The sequence below is a fragment of the Tiliqua scincoides genome, chromosome 10, assembly GCF_035046505.1.
Source record: "Tiliqua scincoides isolate rTilSci1 chromosome 10, rTilSci1.hap2, whole genome shotgun sequence".
Lineage (NCBI taxonomy): Eukaryota > Metazoa > Chordata > Lepidosauria > Squamata > Scincidae > Tiliqua > Tiliqua scincoides.
In genome coordinates this window covers 16,546,844-16,565,510 of record NC_089830.1, presented here as the reverse complement: position 1 = coordinate 16,565,510, position 18,667 = coordinate 16,546,844, and the positions used below count along the sequence as shown (strand labels likewise).

Below are 18,667 nucleotides of genomic sequence, written 5' to 3'. Positions count from 1 at the left end.
GGTCTCTAACCCACCACTCTCCTCAGCATTCTTCCTCTTCTGCCTTGGCCCCTTCCTTTTCCAATCTAGGGAGCGGAAGGAGCAGAGACTGATGCTCATTGGATGAAGGAGGGGGAAGCATTTGGTGTTGCACTTCAGCTGCCAGGAGGTCTGGGGTTGGCTGTACACACTGCCCACCTTCCCTGGTGACGTACTAGCCTCTGTTGTGGCTCCTCTCCTTCTCCTGCTGCCTGGGGAATGAAGGGAAGTGTACATTGATGCCCATTCTTCACTGCTAATACTGCTAAAAAAAATGGGTGTGTGGAGTGAGGGGGGGGTCGCTGAAAACCTCCCCCACTAGGTATGTTGAATCCCCATTCAGGAAATGAGGGACGACTGTGGGACGATAACGCCATTCAAACTTGCAAGGACTTCCAGTGGCTCAGTCTGCCCTCCCCCAGCTCTCTCCTTCCCCCCCCCCAATGCCATGTCATCTACACAGGCACACGTTACTCATTAAAATACAAACATGCAATTACAGGCCCAGAGGAGAGCCCTGCCAGTGGCACACAGAGAATGCTAATCTGCTCATTAAAATTACACTTCATTACAAAAGCTCAGCCTCCCCCTGCTGTCACTCAGCGTTGACGTGAGACGGGTTTCAAGCAGGCCTCCCCCCTTCAAATAAACAGATACGTGTATTTTAAATAATTTCTCATTGCCCTCTCCTTGCAAGCAATTCCCCTCCCGCCCCCTCGTCGCCCTTGCTGTTCCCAGACCTCAGGCTGCAGAGTGAGCAGAAAGTGGAGGTGGGGGGTGGCAATTGTGAACTGAAACACCAACTCACGTTTCTTGGTTGAGGGATTAATAGAAGTGGGCCCTGCTTGAGAACTTTACCCATCCTCTGCACAAGGTTCCCCAGAGGAATTGCTCTTTGCCATTCCATGGACAGCTTTATATGGAATATAAACCTCAGTTGACTCTGCTCTGTTTCCTTTACTTTCCCTTATACTTATGACAGTCTCTTAAAACACCTGTGGGATCCTTAAAAGCCCACCTTCTCCGTGAAGCCTTCGGCTCCGGCCATTGTCCCCATTCCCTACTGAAAGAACATTTTAAGTTTATGGTAACTCAAACCATCACAAATGCTTCACTGTTTTCCGCTGCCTCCATCTTCCTTCTCACCTCTCCGTTGTCTCTCTTGTGTCATTTTCTAGATCAGCAGGCACCAAACCGCAGCCCACAGGTCAGATCCAGCGCCCAGAAAAAGCCTTCCCTGCCTTTTGCGGTGCTTACCCTTACGCACTGCTGCCTCTTATCTTCTCCGCTGATCTTGTCAGAAAGTTGCGCCAGGCAACTGGTTCTGCTACCTGCCACCCCAGCAGGCTGTGCACCCTAATTTCGGAGCAGAAGTGGCTTCCTGGAGTGACTTTCTGAGAAAATCGGCTGGAACAGTAAGAGACAGCAGCGCGGAATGGTAAGCTCCATACAGGAAGGGGAAAGCTTTTTCACTACACAGCTGTCCACGGTTTGGAGACTGCTGCTCTAGTTTGTAGGCCCCTCAGGGCAGGGATCTGTCCCTCCACTTTGTGTAAAGTGCCAGTGTAAAGTGCATTGATGGTGCCATATAAATTAAAAAATATGTCCTCATATGGAAGAGGCAGTGGAGACAGAGAAGAAGGTGTTACACTGGCCTCCAGTTGTCTTGAGGGCAGGATAGCTGATGGTTCCTCTTCTCCCATGTGAACCTGACTACACTTTTAAGTCTTCTTCTGAGGCCCTGCTCTGGGTGCTCCCACCCTCTGAGATCAAGTAGGGCAAGCCAGTGGGGCCAGAACCTCTTCTATAGTGGCCAGCCTTCCCCAGTTATTTTTGCTCAGTGCCAAATATTTTGGACAGTTCACTGAGCCTTTCATAGTGGGTTGTTTCGTTGCTCTCCTCTTTCTTTTCCCGTTACTTATTTATCGGGTGCCATCAGTGTGCTGTGGTGCGTGTCAGAGTACAGAAGGATTGTTCTCTGCCCCAAGGGACTTCCAAGTTAACATTCAACACAAGTAGATGACCCAGGGGTAGGAAAAGTGAGGCACTGAAGCACAGACAAGCATGAATTTAGGATTTGTTGCCACAAAGTGCAGGGCTCAATCTGGATTTGAAAGTCTGGTTTTAGGATTTTGAGCTTTTTGTTGTGTCTCTCATCTGTCAGCTACCTTGGATATTGACAGCCCAATCTGAACCACCTTTCCAGTGCCGCTGCAGCTGTGGCATCAGAGCCCATCCTGCGGTGGGGAGGCAGTCGCAGAGACCTCCTCAAGGTTAGGGAAGCTGTTCCCTTACCTCCGGCTGCACTGTGGCTTGCCTCAGTGCTGGCAAGTTGGTTAGGATTGGGCTGTGAGAAGTAGAAAGGTGGGAAGTGAAATCTTAAATTGAGTAACAGCCCAGTCCCGAGCAGCCCAGCGCCCAGAGGAGCAGTGGCACCAAAATGGCTGCCACTGTGACCTATGCATTTGGGTCCTGGGCATTTGGTGGGCCACTGTGAGATACAGGAAGCTGGACTAGATGGGCCTATGGCCTGATCCAGTGGGGCTGTTCTTATGTTCTTAACTACAATTCCCAGGAAGCCTTGCAGGTCTTCTTGTTATCTGGTGTGCTCCCTGGGGCATTTGGTGGGCCGCTGTGAGATACAGGAAGCTGGACTAGATGGGCCTATGGCCTGATCCAGTGGGGCTGTTCTTATGTTCTTATGCATGTGGGCAGCCACCACTGCCTCCTTGGGGCATTTGTCCCCTTCCCCTGGGTAAGGGCGCAGGCCCCACAATGGGGCTACTCAAGTCTGCACCGGCTATTTTGTCGGTGCAAAGTTGAGAGTCTCCATGTAAGGACCAGTAGGCCCAGGGTTCAGGGTTCAGGATCCCGCCGGTCACACCCCTCTGACCCTAGAGGGTCCATACAATCGTCATCACTAACAGCTGCTAGGCTTCTGCACAATTTCATAAAACCCTTTTTAAAGGGCCAAACAAATCCATGATTAGCTCACTCAACATCATTTTATTTTTCCGAAAGCAGTCATTGGGGGGGGGGGTTGAGATTGGTATTATAAGATTTTGGGGTGGGAGGGGAGGAAGTGTGACCCTTGCTTGCTCACTCTGGCGGCTGCTCTTAAAAGAAAATACTGTAGATGTTGGGAGAACTGAGTGTAAAAAGATGCCATTCTGAGTCAGACCACTGGTCCCTCTAGCTCAGTACATCCACACTGACCAGCAGCCACTCTCCAGGTTTTTTTCTCTGCCTTACCTGGAGATACTTGGGATTTCTGCACACAAAGTGGGTTCTGAATGACCCAAACCGCAGCCTCTCCTGTCTCCAGTTCACAGACTGCCCAAGTCTCCATATCGTTTGACCCCCGGCCAGCAGCGGTCAAGACATCTTGCGCAACGGCGCATTCCAGGAGTACACTTTCCTGTTTGCTGCCCTGAATAATCGGTTTGCTGCAAGTTGGTTTCTTTGGGAGTGACCCTGAGTTTTGATATTATGAAAGAGGGAGAGAAAAACTTCTCTCTCTTTGCTTGTTCCACCTTGTGCTTCATTTTTAAAATCTCTTGGCATATCTCCCTGGTTTGGACGATGCCTTGCTGAATCCTTGGCCCCCAGCCTATCCCAGCCTATCCCAGCCTATCCCAGCCTATCCAGTTCCTACAGTCTCTTCATAGTGTATTGTCTTCCTTCAGTACCTTTCCATTTCGGCTTCTGCCTCTCATTCTCGCCCTCCTCCTAGGCTTAGGCCCCCTCTAATATATTCACACTGCACAGACGCAGGCTGGGCTGACGAGTCACACATCGGGCAGGGGGGGTTTCTTGTGCTGAGATGATTAACAGCCCATCCCAAGAGAGGAATAGCAATCTTTCATTCATGGCCCTGTTTCTAGGGCCAGCCTGTTCATAAGGCTGGCTTAAGGCGGTCACCTCAGTTCACGGATCGCTGGGGAGGGTCCCTATTGCCCATCTGCCCACCTCTGCTGCTACTTCTCCTCCTGGAAGGAAAAAAGGAACAGAAAAGGAAGTGAGAAGGAGAGAGTGTCAAGAGGCTGTAGAACTCGTGGAACTAGATCCAGGGGGTGCAAACTGCAAGAGAAGAGGTTCCTGTTGGACCTCAGGAAGAAATTCTTGATGTTGAGGGTGGTTCAGCAGTGGAACAGATTGCCAAGGGAGGTGGTGGAGTCTCCCTCACTGGAGATCTTCAAGCAGAGATGCTCTATAGAGATACTCTAGGAGGATTTCTTGCTACAGGGAGGTGGTTGGACTAGATGACCTTTTAGGTTCCTTCCAACTCTGTGATTCTATGGCTGCAAATTAGTACAATGTGGAAGGGCAACTAGATAAACTCTAGTGTGGGAGTTTGGTTCTAGACCACCCACCTTCCTGGTGTCTAAGGAATTCTGTGGATGCTGGGGTCTGCTCCTGCAGCTCACACAAATTACTTCCTTGGAGCCTCTGGAGGCCTCTCCTCAGTCATGGCGGACAGGCAGCCCACTCTATTGGCTTGTGCAGGCCTCAGAATGGCTCACAGAAGGCTCTGGAAGATGCTTTTGGTCAGACCATAAGTTCTCTCTGGATACTGGATATAGCTTCTGTGGTCATTCTGAGCCCCACGGAGGCCAATAGAGTGGGTCGCTGGCCTGGCGTGACTCCGGAGAGGCCTCTGGAGGCTCCAGATAAGTAACTGCAAGGAGGCTGTGGGGCATCCGTGCGGACCCTCTGCATCTACGAATGGTACAATCCGCAGGTACAGGACCCATGAATGCGGGGAGGGTCCCCTGAACTGCCACTGCAGGAGTGCATTTTTTATTTTGCTAAGGTAATCGGATGCCCACCACTAGCTTGTGCATTTTTGTTAGTAAATAACAGGGACGTGCTGATCCACCACGGTGAGATTTGAGTCGAGTTCCAAGTCCCCACCCCTTTTCACTCCACTTGTGCACAAAATTTAATGGGTGGCTTCGAGTCACCCATTAAGCCTTTTTTGGGACTTTGTTTGACTTGCGTCAGAGTCTTTTTGATAAACATTTCTGGAGCTGCTCCAAAGGAAAAAAAAAAAAACAGGCCTCCCGGGGTGGTGGTGGATGTGTGTGTGTGTGTGTGTGTGTGTGTGTGTGTGTGTGTGTGTGTGCGCGTGCGTGGCTGGGGGGAGGACTTCTCATTTAACACTCCCCTGATGTCCCCATCCCATCTATAAACAAAAGCTCTGCTGTTCTTCAGGTAAGTACAGCAGTGCAGAAAGCACCGATCGGTTCCTTATGAACCCCAGCGACGAACCCACCCGCATCACAACTCCTAATTCCACCCTTGGAAGGAGTGTCAAGCATAGACAGACCTACAGGGAGGGAGGATACATCCCAGTTCAGCAAGGCAGGAGGGGACAGGCAGCATGAGCAAAGGGTAGAAGCGGCAGGTGGGAGGGTCGCTCACAGCATCCAGGAGTAAGTATCTGGGAGTTTCTGAGTCTCCACTTGTTCCTGAGAAAAGCTCCCAATTCCCAAGTCACCTCTGGTTTCAAAACATGTGTGTCTCGAGTCTGCACAAGTCCCAAAAACACGTGTTTGGTGACCCAGTCTTATGAATTGAGTCACCCATTCCTGATGAATAGCCTGTTGCAAAGACACCTTAAGTCTCCAGTGCTGTCTCATATACCAAGGAAGCTGAAGCAGTGGCACCAACCTGAGAACTTCTTGCCGCCTGAGGACATAGGAAGCATGGAGCATGACTTGGCATATATGATGTGGGTGGGTGACAGGGAGTAATTGCGTGAATCGCTTTCCCGCAACAACCAGCACTGTGCAACCTTTTCTCTCCAGGCATGAAGCAAAGCGGAGATATTGGTACGCAATATCGTTCGGCCATCTACACCACTGGAGCTGAGCAGCTGGAATCTGCCCTAAGGACCAAAGAGGCATATCAGCAGGTATGGGAGGGGGAGAAGGATGTGGAGCTGTAGGGGAGCAAGCTACACAGGGCCCACTGAAGACTTTCCAGCACCTGAAGCAGCTTACCAGGTACTGCCACCCTCTCCTGCTCCTGCACCTCTCCTCCTCTTCCTTGGTTTGGAAAGGAAAAGAAGAGGAAGTGGGGAAGAGAGGAGAGTGGTGGGCAAAAGTATAGGGGACTCTCTAGCCCAGCAGTTCTCAGATGTTTTGGTCTCTGAAGCCCTTGACTCTCCCACAAGGAAGTATTGCATGTGCGTGGAATGCGTGGGGTCTTGCAGCACTGAGCCCAGTGCTGAATACCGATGAAGAGTCAGAACGGGAGGGGAATGGGGAAGGAGAAGCCACAAACAGGGGAGGCGGGAGGGTGAGACCAAGAGTAGGCAGAGGCAGCCACTTATGGTGTGCTTGCAGAGCCCCTGAAGGGATCTCCAGGAGCCCTGGGGCTACCAGGATCAAATTTGGAGAAATGCTGCTCCAGCCATATTTCTCTCTTCCTTCATCCCCCTCTTTCATTATGAATTTAAGACATGGGAAGAGAAGGAGCGGTGAGAGGAGGTGGGTGGAGGCAAGTTGCCCTTGCCAGTCTGCTTCCTGGCACAATAGCCTCAGCCAGCCTCGCAGACAGGCCGGCTCTGTCTAGAAACACAGTGACGAAACCATCCCAAGGACGTTCTGAGTGTTGACGCTCTGCTCAGGCTGCCTCACCTGAGGCGCCTGACGGGACCCCTTGCTGATGGAAAAGCACTTTGAGGAGGCCCTTGTCTTGTTTCTCTCCCCTCTGGTGCATAGAAACTGTCCCCTAAGCCATGCCCCATAACAAAGGCAGGCAGAGTGAATGTAGATAATTACTCCTTCAAGGCCACGCGTGTAACTCTGGGATAGAAAGGGGGGCACAGTGGGGGGGGCGGAAATGTGTCGGTTTCCTTGGCAACTTGCCATCACAGCAATTGGCAGCGAGGGGGCAAAGGTCACCAGCAGAGACAGGTGCAACATTGGCTCCCCTCCCTTTCCCAATGATTCATTGCCGTAAGCGGTTTGCCCACCACCACCACCCCCTGCTGCCATCGTGGGGACAATTAAGGGCAGCCCAGCTTAAAGCTGGCACGTGCTGGGCAGACGTCGGCGTGTGTGAGAGGGGGAGGGAGCATGGAACATGGAAGGGGGGTGGAAGGCAAAGTGGGATGCGGAATAGCTCTCTGGAAAAAAAAAAACCAGCTCTGTCTTAGCAGGCGGTTTAAGAGGCGAAATCAAGGACGACTTCTAAACAGCATCTCTCTCTCTGTCCCTGGTCGGTGCTGCCAAGAGCTGTTCTGTACTGAGCTGCAGACCGGTTTTGGGGTCCTGACAAATGCCTTATGCCGCAAACGTTGGAACCTGGGGAGATCGAGAGCCAAAGGAAAAGACGTTTGCGGCATAAGGCATTTGTCAGGACCCCAAAACTGGTCGGGTTTGAGAGTGGGCTGCAAATAATGAGTCCCCTGAGTAAGAATGGAAGGGAAAGGGGTCTTGTGTCTATAAGTCTGTCTGGAAGGCTCTTGGATAGGACCGTGTGTAGTTTTGCAGCTGCGTCGACTGAAGCACAGAATGTTGGTATCTGTCCCAGAAAGTGGTGCCCAGAGAATTGGTTTTTTTTCCATTTTTGCCATGGAACATTTCTAGCCCTTTTATGTTTCGTGGAGATAAGGCTGGACACACGTGGGCCTCCCGTCTGCTGAAATCTCAGAAAGGAGTGCAGTTTTGGGGCTGGGAGTGGAGGGGCGTTTGGCAGGCTGGAGGCCAGCTGAGAAGCAGCCAGCTACACAAGTCGTATGCAGGAACGCTGAGCTGAGAACCTCTAGAAGACTGTTGGTGGGGGGCATGGTGGCGGCAAGCAACTCCGAGGAGTCTGTGCTTCAATAAGCACTATCTCATCCTCTTTCTCACCACCCCCGCCCTTGTCCTTTCTTAGTTTTTATATCTGTTTGCTCTTTTCGATATTGCAGCTGCAGTTGGAGCCACCTTCAGAGGAAAAGGGAGAAGTCCACAAAAGTGGCTTGGGGGGGGCGGAAGAGGAGGAGGTGGGGAAGATCTCCCAAAATGCTACCACTTTTGCATTCCAATAAACCTGCCCCTGCTTATCTGAAGTATGTTGAGGTTCATCCTTCTGTTTCTCCTTCCTGCTTTGGGAGTACAGTATCATTCGGCTTGTGCATAGGCTGGATTCCATAATAAACTGGAATTTTCACAATCATACTCCTTTTTTTTTTGCAATCAATTCCGCAGTCTTAACTCTTACACCAGTGGCTCTCATTTTCAACTGGCGGCTCTCTTGACCTACTGAACCATTGGCCATGGTTCCCCATTAAGGCTGCAATCCTATACATTGTATAGAGCGGGAGGTTTTTCGCGTGGATTCCGCTGGCTGGTTTCTGCGGCTTCCCAGAGAGCCACGTCTCACAGTTCGGAACTAGTGTCTTATACCATTGCGTGTTGGGTTGAGTCTGATGAGCACTTTGATTTAGTTAAGGTAACATGACATTAACCTCCTGTATTAGATGCTTGCTTTTTCCTCCATGGATAGCATGCTTGGGTGTGGGGCAAACTTTATCAGGACTGTGGGGCCAAGGGGGAGGAGGCGTTAACTGTTTGTGCATGCCATGATTCAGATCTGGATCCAGCTCCCACCCCCAAACTTGGCATCTTCCAGCTGGTGGCAAATGGCTCAGTGTAATGCGTAGTTTGGCTCTTGGGTGGCATTCTGCAGACGTACTGTGAAATCACACGGAGAGTTGTTTTGGAGCTTCCGAAATCCAGCTCTTCTGACTGCTGCTGGGCCTTCTTTCATGACCTCATCAATAATGGACAGGCTTCTTCTTGCATTTCTCTGGAAATGGTCTTGTTGCCCTCCATTGGGTGTCTCTGGCTATATGGCACTCAAGTTCAACTCAGTATCTCTCTCTCTCTCTCTCTCTCTCTCTCTCTCTCTCTCTCTCTCTCTCTCTCTCTCTCTCTCTGTTTGTGGAGTTCCCAAACCGCACGTCGCAGACCTCCAGGCCGGCAAGCCTGCTTCCAGTGGCCTATTAGACATGCTAAGATATTCCCCACCAGGGAGAAAATATTCAGTAGCTCCCCCCTCCATCCCAGAGGGCAAGGGGACAGCATCTGTTATTTATATATTCTGTTCCTCCACAAGCCTAAATACCAGGCACTTGCTCTCTGCTCCCTGGAGGGGCCCCTAGAGCTTAGCTCATCCCAGGCTTGCATGTGGCAGAAGAAAAATATCTTAGCATTTATTAATAGCTCCAAGGGAGCTGAGCTTTCTTGTTGTCCGGAACCACCTGGGATCCTGTCTCAATAGCTCAACAGCATTGTCTCTTTCCTATGGGAAGGTTTTCCCCTCCCTTCAGTTGCACGCACACACACATACACACAGGGCCAGAACTGGAGGTGAAATGCTGTTTTCCAAACAAACACAGGGCTTGTTTTCCAGTACAGGATGGTGCCCAGAGTTCAGATTTCCCCTCAAAATTGATTTCATCTGAAACAAAAAAAAAGCATTTTCTCCGGCTTCTAACTGATACCTTTGGGTGTTGCGAGAGCTCTTCTCCAGGGGTACCTGGATTAAGCAAGCAGCCCTCTCTCAGCTCTCCCAGATTTCTTATTCCTGCGTTTCTGCGCCTTGAGCTTTCGGTGTCCAAAACTACAAAGTGCTATCAGCCCAAAATAGTGCCAGCAACCTGCTCTTTCCATTTGTCCCCTTTGGAAATCAAATGGTCAAAAAGAAATGGGGCACATACAGGGTTCAGCCCATCCAGGAGGCTGGCCTAGGTGGCTGCCTCTGGTAGCAGGCTGATAGGAAGCACCCCTTCTGCCCACCCGCTCTCTCGAAAGTGTAGCAGTAGAGAAAGTGTGGAGGAGATGAGATCGATAGGCCAGAGCGCCAATGCTGTAGTAGCCACACTTCCACTTACTCTCTGTCCCCCTCTTCCTTTTTCATTCCTAGGAGTAGGAGGAGCAAAGACCGGCGCATCACCATGTAAGGGGGGCAGCATTTGGTGCACCAGGTGCCTTGCCACGATTTTGAATTTCCAGATTTGGGGATCTGATTGCTCCCCAACTCCCAGAGGCAGTTGATTCCAGGAGGAGAGGAGGAGTGTTCTTTTGCTCTTTGTTTGCTGTGCTCTCACAGTCACTTCCAAGGAGCATGGTCTGGGGGCATGAGATACAATCACCTTGCTGAAAGCTGGCAACCTTCAGTCTCGAAAGACTATGGTATAAGCCTACAGCACCTGGTATTCCCAGGCGGTCTCCCATCCAAGTACTAACCAGGCCTGACTCTGCTTAGCTTCCAAGATCAGACAAGATCGGGCATGTGCAGGGTAACAGTTGTTATGGATGAGCTGGTCAATGCCTGGATGTGTAACCACCTGGGAACCTCATGGGGGTGTCTGCCTTCAGTTCCATAATGGAAGACTGGCAGGATAACATCATAACAAATAGTGATTCTGCTTCCTGTGTCCTCAGTGGCAGAGTATAGAAAAGACGGGGAGACTAACTTGGCTCCAGGAACCTGCCATGGCAGAATCGGTCAAATGTGTCTCTTATCTTGCAGATTGTAACCCTGGAGCAGCTGGTACCCAGGGTGGGGGGAGGTTGCCCATGCCCCCTCTGCCCAACCCATATGAGCACTGCTGTGGTACCTACCCCATGTGTCTTGCCCCAAGGAACCATTGCTTATTTTTGACCAATGAGGGTGGCTCAAACTCCGATGGATAGATCCCATTGCTGATGTTTTGGCAAATGTGGTGCCTTATACAGTATTCAGGATCACACCCTTGGTCTCCACAGTGGCAAATTTAGAACAATTGCAGACCACACTCCAGGATGGACCATAGTATCTGACAAGTAGGCATTGATAGAGTGAAGAAACACATTCTTTTATAACAGCAGGTGCCAAATCCTGGACCCATGGGCTGGATCTGGCACCTGTAAATACCCTTCTCCATCAAGTGCAGAGCTTACTCCGTGCTGCACAGTCTTATCATGCGATCCAATCATCCCACAAAGTCATGCCAGGCAGCCAATTCTGCTACCTGTAGCCCCAGCAGGTTCTGCGCCCAGATTTCCATGTTCAGCCTGTGTTCTGAACACAGAAGGTTCCAGGTGCAATCCCTAGCATCTATCAGTGAAAAGGGATCTTGGGTAGCAGGGCTAAAAAAGGCCCTTATCCAAGGCTAGCAATCATAATGAGGATCAGCTAATTAGCTCTTCTGTGCTATTCATTTTATTTGAAAGAGAAACAACATCAAGAGAGTGATCTGGGTGGGAACTGCAGCATGGGGGAAGGTTAGCCCTCTGTCATGACCACCACGGTCATTCAGAGATGATGTTGTGCGCTCGCTGAGGCATATAGTGGGCCACTGTGAGATACAAGAAGCCGGACTAGATGGACCTTTGGCCTGATCCAGCAGTGCTCTTACGTTCATGCCAAGGCTAGCACTCCAACAGACCTTTTATGCTTATCTGTGATTTTTGTGTTTAAATCCCTTTTCTCAATTCTTATGCATTCATTTTAGAACGATTGCCATGCACCCCAAGAAGCTGGGGGTGAAACGAGCCAGATATTTCAGACAAGCTTCAAAATAGGAATGAGTGGCAGGTGTAGAAAACAGGCCTAATGAAGACATTTTGAGTTGTTGTTGTAGTATAGTCTTAGTCGGAGCTGGTTGTGGGGGGAGGGGGATCACCATAAGCTTTTGCATGCCAAGATATACCATTGCAGCAGTGGAGCGTTTCGGGCTGAAGATAATATATCGGGGTGTGTGGGTGGGGTTGATTTCCTTTTAAAATAACTCCTGCCCCTATCGAAGTATTATGTTTACTGTGAATGAGAAGCAAGGCTGGCAGAAGAGTTCCCTCGTTCTGGAGCTGGAGGAGGGGGTATAGGTCCCAGAGGTGTGTTTTATTATTATTAATTATTATTGACAGTATTTATATACCGCTTTTCGACGGAAAGTTTCACAAAGTGGTTTACAGAGAAAATCAAACAAACTAATGTCTCCCCGTCCCAAAAAGGCTCACAATATAAAAGGATGCAAAAGAGCACCAGCCACTAGAAAAGACAGTGCTGGGGTGAGGAGGGCCAGTTACTCTCCTCCCCCCCCCGCCAAATAAGAGCCCCCACTTAAAAAGTGCCTCTTACCCAGTTAGCGGGAGTAATGGGTATGTTTTGAACAGCAGGGCTATGTTTTGAAGGAGTCCTGCCTTTCCTGCCAATGGGAAGAATTTGCAAAATCCCCAAAGGGTATGTGACCCCCCCCCTCCTATTTCCTAGATCACAACACACACACACATGAGAGAGAGAGAGAGAGAGAGATGCATGTGGGGTACTGGACTGGCTGCCGCTGCTCTTTTTTGCTGGTCAGGCCCAGCTGGGTTCCAGTTAATTAACTGTGTTGTCTTATCAGCTCTCTTGCACATGCCATCCGGGCTGCTTGTGAATTAACTCCGCCAGCGATAAGCCTCATTGTTCTGAGCCCTGAAGATCCACGTTCCTTTTCTCGCCTCCCCCCCCCCCCAATTCCCTCCCCAGTGCCCAATCCAGTTTCGTTGTCTGGAAAGCCTCCAGAGCTGGCAGCCCCTTTGAAGTGGGCAGTATCATTAATTGCATTTTAAGGAGTGTGCTAAAAAGCCAGCCTGCATCTCTCTCCTCCTTGTGCTTCCCTGTTACAAATTCCACCCTCATCTAAGCCAATGCCTGGCTCCCTTTCTCTGCTCCCAACCAGGAGCTGAAAAATGCTTACACTTCATCCAGTGGCTCACAAGTCTGGCTAACGGAGTGGGGAGAGCAAGAGTGTAACAAGCTGCTTGACACAGAGACAAGTCACCCCGTACAGTATTATCAACACAGGCTGGCAGCAGCTCCCCCGGTGTCTTCCAGCTCTACCTGGACATGCCAAGTATTGAGGCTGGGAGTGGGACCTGATTCATGCAAGGTGCTGCCCATCTTCTCCATGAGGCTGGTTCTTCGGACCCCTTCTAAATCCACCTTGTGTCAGTTGCAACACCAGCCTATGCATGACTACTCAGAAGTAAGTTCCGCTGTGTGCCATGTGGAGGGCTTACTCCCAGGAAAGTGTGTATAGGATTGCAACTGAAATTGATCTCAGTGGAATTCATCATTTCTTCAGCATCTGGATTAAAATGGTGGGACTTTTTTCAAAATGGTTTTGAATTGGGGGGGGGGGAATCCAAGAGGAGAGTGATGAGTGGTTGCTTGTTATGTGAGACTGTGTGGTTCCCTCCTGCCCCTTTCTGTAAGATTGCTGGATGAGCACAGATTCAGAATTCCGTGCCATGATGACTCCCAGCGGAGCTTTCCTCTCCATCAGATCCTGTCTTTCTCCTTCATCAGTCTCTGCTCAGGGGCAGGACAAAGCCAAAGTTGAATCCTAAATCTGAAGTGATTATGGACCAGTGGTGTAGCAAGAGCATCGGGCACCTAGACACATAAATTAACATCCCTCATACACCCACCCCCTGGGCTTCAGAAGGCCTCCTGGAGACCTTAGAAAGGCACTACCTTGTGAGGCTTCTGAAACATCCCACATGGCCTCCCCAGGCCTCAGAAAGGCTCTGAAAGGCACCCCTTTGACACCTCCTCAAGGCGTGGTACCTGGGGCAATGTATGCCTCCACCCCCCCTTAGCTATGCCACTGTTATGGGCCTAGCTGGATCAGACCAATGGCCCATTAGTCCAGCACTGCTTTGTGTAGGGTTTCTATCTTGTCAGACGCTGTTCCAGAACCACCATTCAGAGCGCGATACCACAGTCTTTCGAGACTGAAGGTTGCCAACTACAGCCCTCCCATAACAAATGTTCAGTGTTACACTCTCCTGAACATCCATTGTGGCCAGTAGCCACTGATAGTTCTCTCCTCCTACCTGACTGTGTCAAATCTCATCTAAACCACTGCTGGTCGCCACATCTTGTGCCTGTGATTTTCCTACATTAATTATGCATTGTGTGAAGTCATTTTAAGAACATAAGAAGATAAGAAAAGCCCAATGCGCCCATCTAGTCCAGCATTCTGTTTCCCACAAAGACCCACCATCTGCCTCTGGGAAGCTCAGAACCCATGCTTCCCTCCCACAGTTGCTCCGCTGCAATAGGCATTCAAAGGCATACTGCTGCGGAACCTAAAGGGAGCCTGTGGCCATCGTGGCTGGTAGCCATTGAGAGACCTGTGCTTCATGAATTTTGTCCAAGCCACTTGTCAAGTCACCCAAGCTACTAGCCATCACCACACCTCATGGCACCAAGTTCCACAGACTAATTATGCACTGTCTGAAGAAGTACCTCCTTCTGTCCATCCTGGGGCATCCATTAGTCAGTTTCATGTGATGATCCTTGGCTTAGTATTGGGAGAAAAGAAGTTCTCTCTCTCTCTCTGCACATCATGTGTTATTTTGAACACGTCTCAATCATGTGTCATCCCCCATCCCCCCATCACCTTTCTTTCCAAGCTAAAAAGTCCCAAATGCTGCAGCCTTTTCTCTTAAGGAAGGTGCTCCAAACCCCTCATCACTTTGGTTGCCTTTGACATCTTTTCCAGCCCTTTGGTTTGTCCTGAATCTACTGCCAGTCAATTTTACTGGATGGCCTCCAATTCTAGGGGCCTGAGGGAGGGAGAAAAAGTTCTCTGTATTCAGAACAATCATAGGTTGTTATGTTGATCCATTAGCTTTTGGGTTCTCCCGAGTTCTCTGGATGAATGTGAAAGAAAGGCAGAACAAACAAACAAGCAAACAAACACAGGGTGTGGCAGACAGAGAACTGGGCATGGAGAACTTAAGATTTTATCTTTTGGGGTGAAACTCATAAAGGTATTACTGTGTTGTGGCTTCAGGATGTTCTTTCTTCCTCCAAATCATGTCTTCCCTACCCTTCCCCACCCTTAGTTCTTCTTTTCCTCCAAATAGAGCCCCCCCCCCAATCATTCTTTTTCCTCCACTTTAACCCTTTTGGACAGTGTTATTCAAACTGTGCAGCGTGGCTCCCTAGGGAGGTGCCACAAACGCACAGGGGAGGCGCGGGATGTCCTCTCGGGATGTCCTTTTGCAGCGATACAGTCACACCACCGTTCCTGGACAGAATACGAGCCCCTCCGTCTTCTGCGCTTTTTTTTTTAAAGCAGAAGAAACAGGTTGCTCAGCTGCTCACTCCAGGAGGGACTGCAAGAGTGGCTGCTGCCACCTCCCTCTTCTCCCTCCTCTCCGAAGCTGCCACGTTCTGTGTTCGCTGCATGCTGTTTCCAAAGCTCTTCAACTCCAACCCTCCAGCTGGCAAATACCAAGTATGCTCAGTTTGCAGTCCTTGCCCTTACTGACCGTCAGAAAGAAACCCTCGCTGATCCTTGTCTGGTTGGGTCCTAGTTCCCAGCCTGGGATCGCTTCTCATCAAAGTGAAATCTCTCTTTTCAACCCCCTCCCTCTTCCACTCCCCCCTATCCATCTCCAAACCTTCCCACTTCCCCCCCCCCCCCAAATAAAAGGCTTCCTAGTCAAGTCAAGTCAACCTTTACTAGGCATAAAAAAGGCTTCCTATTTTACCAGTCATCAGGGCTCTTAAAGTTGTTTCCATGCAGTTGGCAAAGGGGGGGAAAGCACTACCCTTTAATTGGCCAGGAGCTGAAAAAGGGTACTGTTTTTAAAGTGATTTGTTAATCTTGTTTGACTGAAGAGGAGAGGCTGTATTTTTAAAGTGATGAATCTTGCTATTTGAAGGGAATCCTTATCAGCCATTGATGAGGTGATTGCCAGCCCAATCCTATCTACACTTTCCTGGGAGTAAGCCCCATTGACTCTAATGGGACTTACTTCTGAGTAGACACGCATAGGATTGAGCTGTGCATCTCCTAGCATAGGAGACAAATCAGACTCCTAACCAAACCCTTATCAGCTCTGATATATTTTCATGGTCTATTTTCGTTTCCCCCACCAGCTGCTGGAAAAATTTGATTTAATTTAATTAACAAAGGGTTCAATCCTATCCAAGGAGAATGGGAAAAATGACTAGTTGGATTAGGGTCCACAGGGGTGCGTGTGTGTAGTGTTGGTCAGACTGGTTGTTCACAAAGTTCATTTGATAAAACAATTCTATTGGCATGCTTACTAAGTTAAAAAAAAAAAAAGAGTCCTCCTAGACTAGACGAAATCTACCTACTCCAGCATCCTGTCACCAACAGTGATCAGCAGCTGATCATTTATAAAGCATGTATATTGCTGTGTATTAATAATATATTGAGATCTGCATTTAATTAATGATATGATTAATATAGTTAATATTAATATAAATATTTCTGGCCACTTCCTGTTTAATGATGTCACTTCCAGCCCTCAGGAACATGATGGGGAGTCATGGCCAACAGCCACAGGGGTCAAGGGAGCCACGGGCCAGAAAAGTTTGAGTACCACTGCTTTTGGAGACAGCACAATCACAACTGCACCCTGCATTATTCCGAAAATGGTTGCACTGTGAATTTATATGCAGGCAGGGCTCAGAATTGGCAGAAGCATCGGAACTCCTATCTGCAATGTCCACCTAGTTATTCAGTTTCAGATCTGTTAAGCCAGTGATTTTCAACCAGTGTGCTGTGGCACATTGGTGTGCCACAGATGTCCACAAGGGTGCCACAGGAGTTTGGGGGGAGGGGTCATTTATTAGTAGGACCATCGGGGAACGTGAGCCCCCCACCAGCAGCATGGTGTGCCTTGTCAATTGTCAAAAAGCTGAAGGTGTGCCTTGTTAATTTTAGTGCCTTGTCAGTGTGCCATGAGATGAAAAAGGTTGAAAATTGCTGTGTCAAGCCCATCAATGTTAATGACAGACTTGACCTGCTCTCTTGTTTGGCTGAGATTCCGACCATGGGTCCATAAGGGTACAAAGAGAAGCACTTCTGGTGATTGTGCTAGAATTCTGGAGCTCCCCATGCTCTTGGAGACTTGCCAAAGTCAGAATCTGGGTATTTTTTAGAAACAAACTTTCGGCTGACACCCAAATCACCACAAGGTGATTTAATTTGATATGCATTTATATTTAGTGTGCACAGATGCCACAGAAAGGAGAAAACAGTTTGGGTGCAAGTTTCTTATCTGTGCGTGCATTCTTTGTAGTTTGCTTGCATTTTTGTTGTTTAAGTGTTGTCGATCGGGGTAGAAATCAAAATAAATGACTGGAGATGTTTCTAGAACTTCATAGTGTGTTTTGTATCTTTGGAGCATTTAGATCTCAGGAGAAGGCATAATTTACCTGTAGCCAATCAGGAGTAGTGTTAAATCAGGTTGAACACCGGTGGTAGAGGCATAAAATTTGCAGTCCGTAAGCAAAGTGCTTTATAGATGTTACTTGGTGTCTTCTGTCTCCAGTCCAAAAATTGTTCACTGCGCATCCCTTTACTCCCATTCTGAGGCTGATTCAAGGATGTGATGGGGGAACTGATACTGATACTGAACTGATACTGAACTTCCATGGTCCAGCCACCAGAGGGAGTCTGTGCCCAGTCCCAGGCTCCTAGTTCCCGGAAAAATTTACTGAGGCTATAATCCTATACACACTTTCCTGGTAGAAAGTCTCATTGAACACAATGGAACTTGCTTCTGAGTAGACATGCATAGATTGTGCTAGATAATCTGTGCTGTAAGATTATCTACTCACCATTTACTGAGAGATGCACTTTAAACTTTCCATCAGGGAGTCAAACCGAACTGAAACCTGAAAACCGGTTCAGAAAACCTAAAAGGGCTTAGGGCACAATCCTAACCAGGTCTACTCAGAAGTAAGTCCTATTTTGTTCAATGGGGCTTACTCTCAGGAAAGTGTGGTTAGGACTGCAGCCTTAGTTGCTTTGAACCAGAACTGAAATGGAACCCCCTGAAGACGAAAAGGTGGTTCACCTGTTCACAATATGTGGTCCAGTAATCAAGCAGTCAGATTCCTGTTCATTCATTTTTTTTTCCACCCTTCCTCCCAGGGCTTAAAAGGATTTCTCTCTACCCCTCACTTTTGCTTCACAACAACCCTGCGAGATGTCTTAAGCTGAAAGAATGTGTGTCTGGCCCAGGGTCTGCTAGTTGAGCTCCATAGCTAAGGGAGGGTGTGAACCCAGGCCTCTTGAGTTCTGGCCTTACACTTTTAACGACACTGTTAATCAATTCAATTAAGACTGAACCCTTAAAAATATGATATGTTGTACATGCTTTATTTGGAAAAACCTTTAGAATAATTATAAGAAAGCCATTTTTAAATAGCAAAAAACAATATTTTTCAAGTTAAATTGCTGTCCTTAATTCTGTTCAGGCTTTTAGCCACACAGTATAACAAATTTGTGAGGACGGGGGGTGAGTGTGCATGGCAAGTACCACATGTATTCTTGGAGTCGAACTGCAAGAATACATGTCTTCTTGGAGTCCCTTCCCCTTGTCTACAACATTTGTCTTTCCAATATCTGCTTTTGATGCAAAATCAGGAAATCCAATAGCCGTCTCCCACATCTCATGTCTGTTTTGTCCGTAGTAGCAAGTGCTATAAATGGAGGTGTTTCAAAATGTTTTTGTTTTTTTTAATTTGAAAATTTGTTGAATTAATGCAAAATGTAGTATTTTTTTGTATTTATTCACAACTGAATACACAATTCCAGTGTTCCTTACTCATTACTTATGATTAGAGGTGT

The 18,667-nt window shown here is 48.7% G+C and overlaps 1 protein-coding gene across 1 annotated transcript in view; it reads left to right on the top strand.

The window, feature by feature from the left end:
- The window catches only part of LOC136661564 (mitochondrial peptide methionine sulfoxide reductase-like), an 86,237-nt gene that overhangs the window by 64,357 nt on the left and 3,213 nt on the right, over positions 1-18,667 (top strand). Inside the window, exon 5 of the mRNA XM_066638862.1 lies at positions 5,829-5,935. Within this exon, the coding sequence (XP_066494959.1) occupies positions 5,829-5,935 (107 nt within the window). The remainder of the gene's footprint in view (positions 1-5,828; positions 5,936-18,667) is intronic.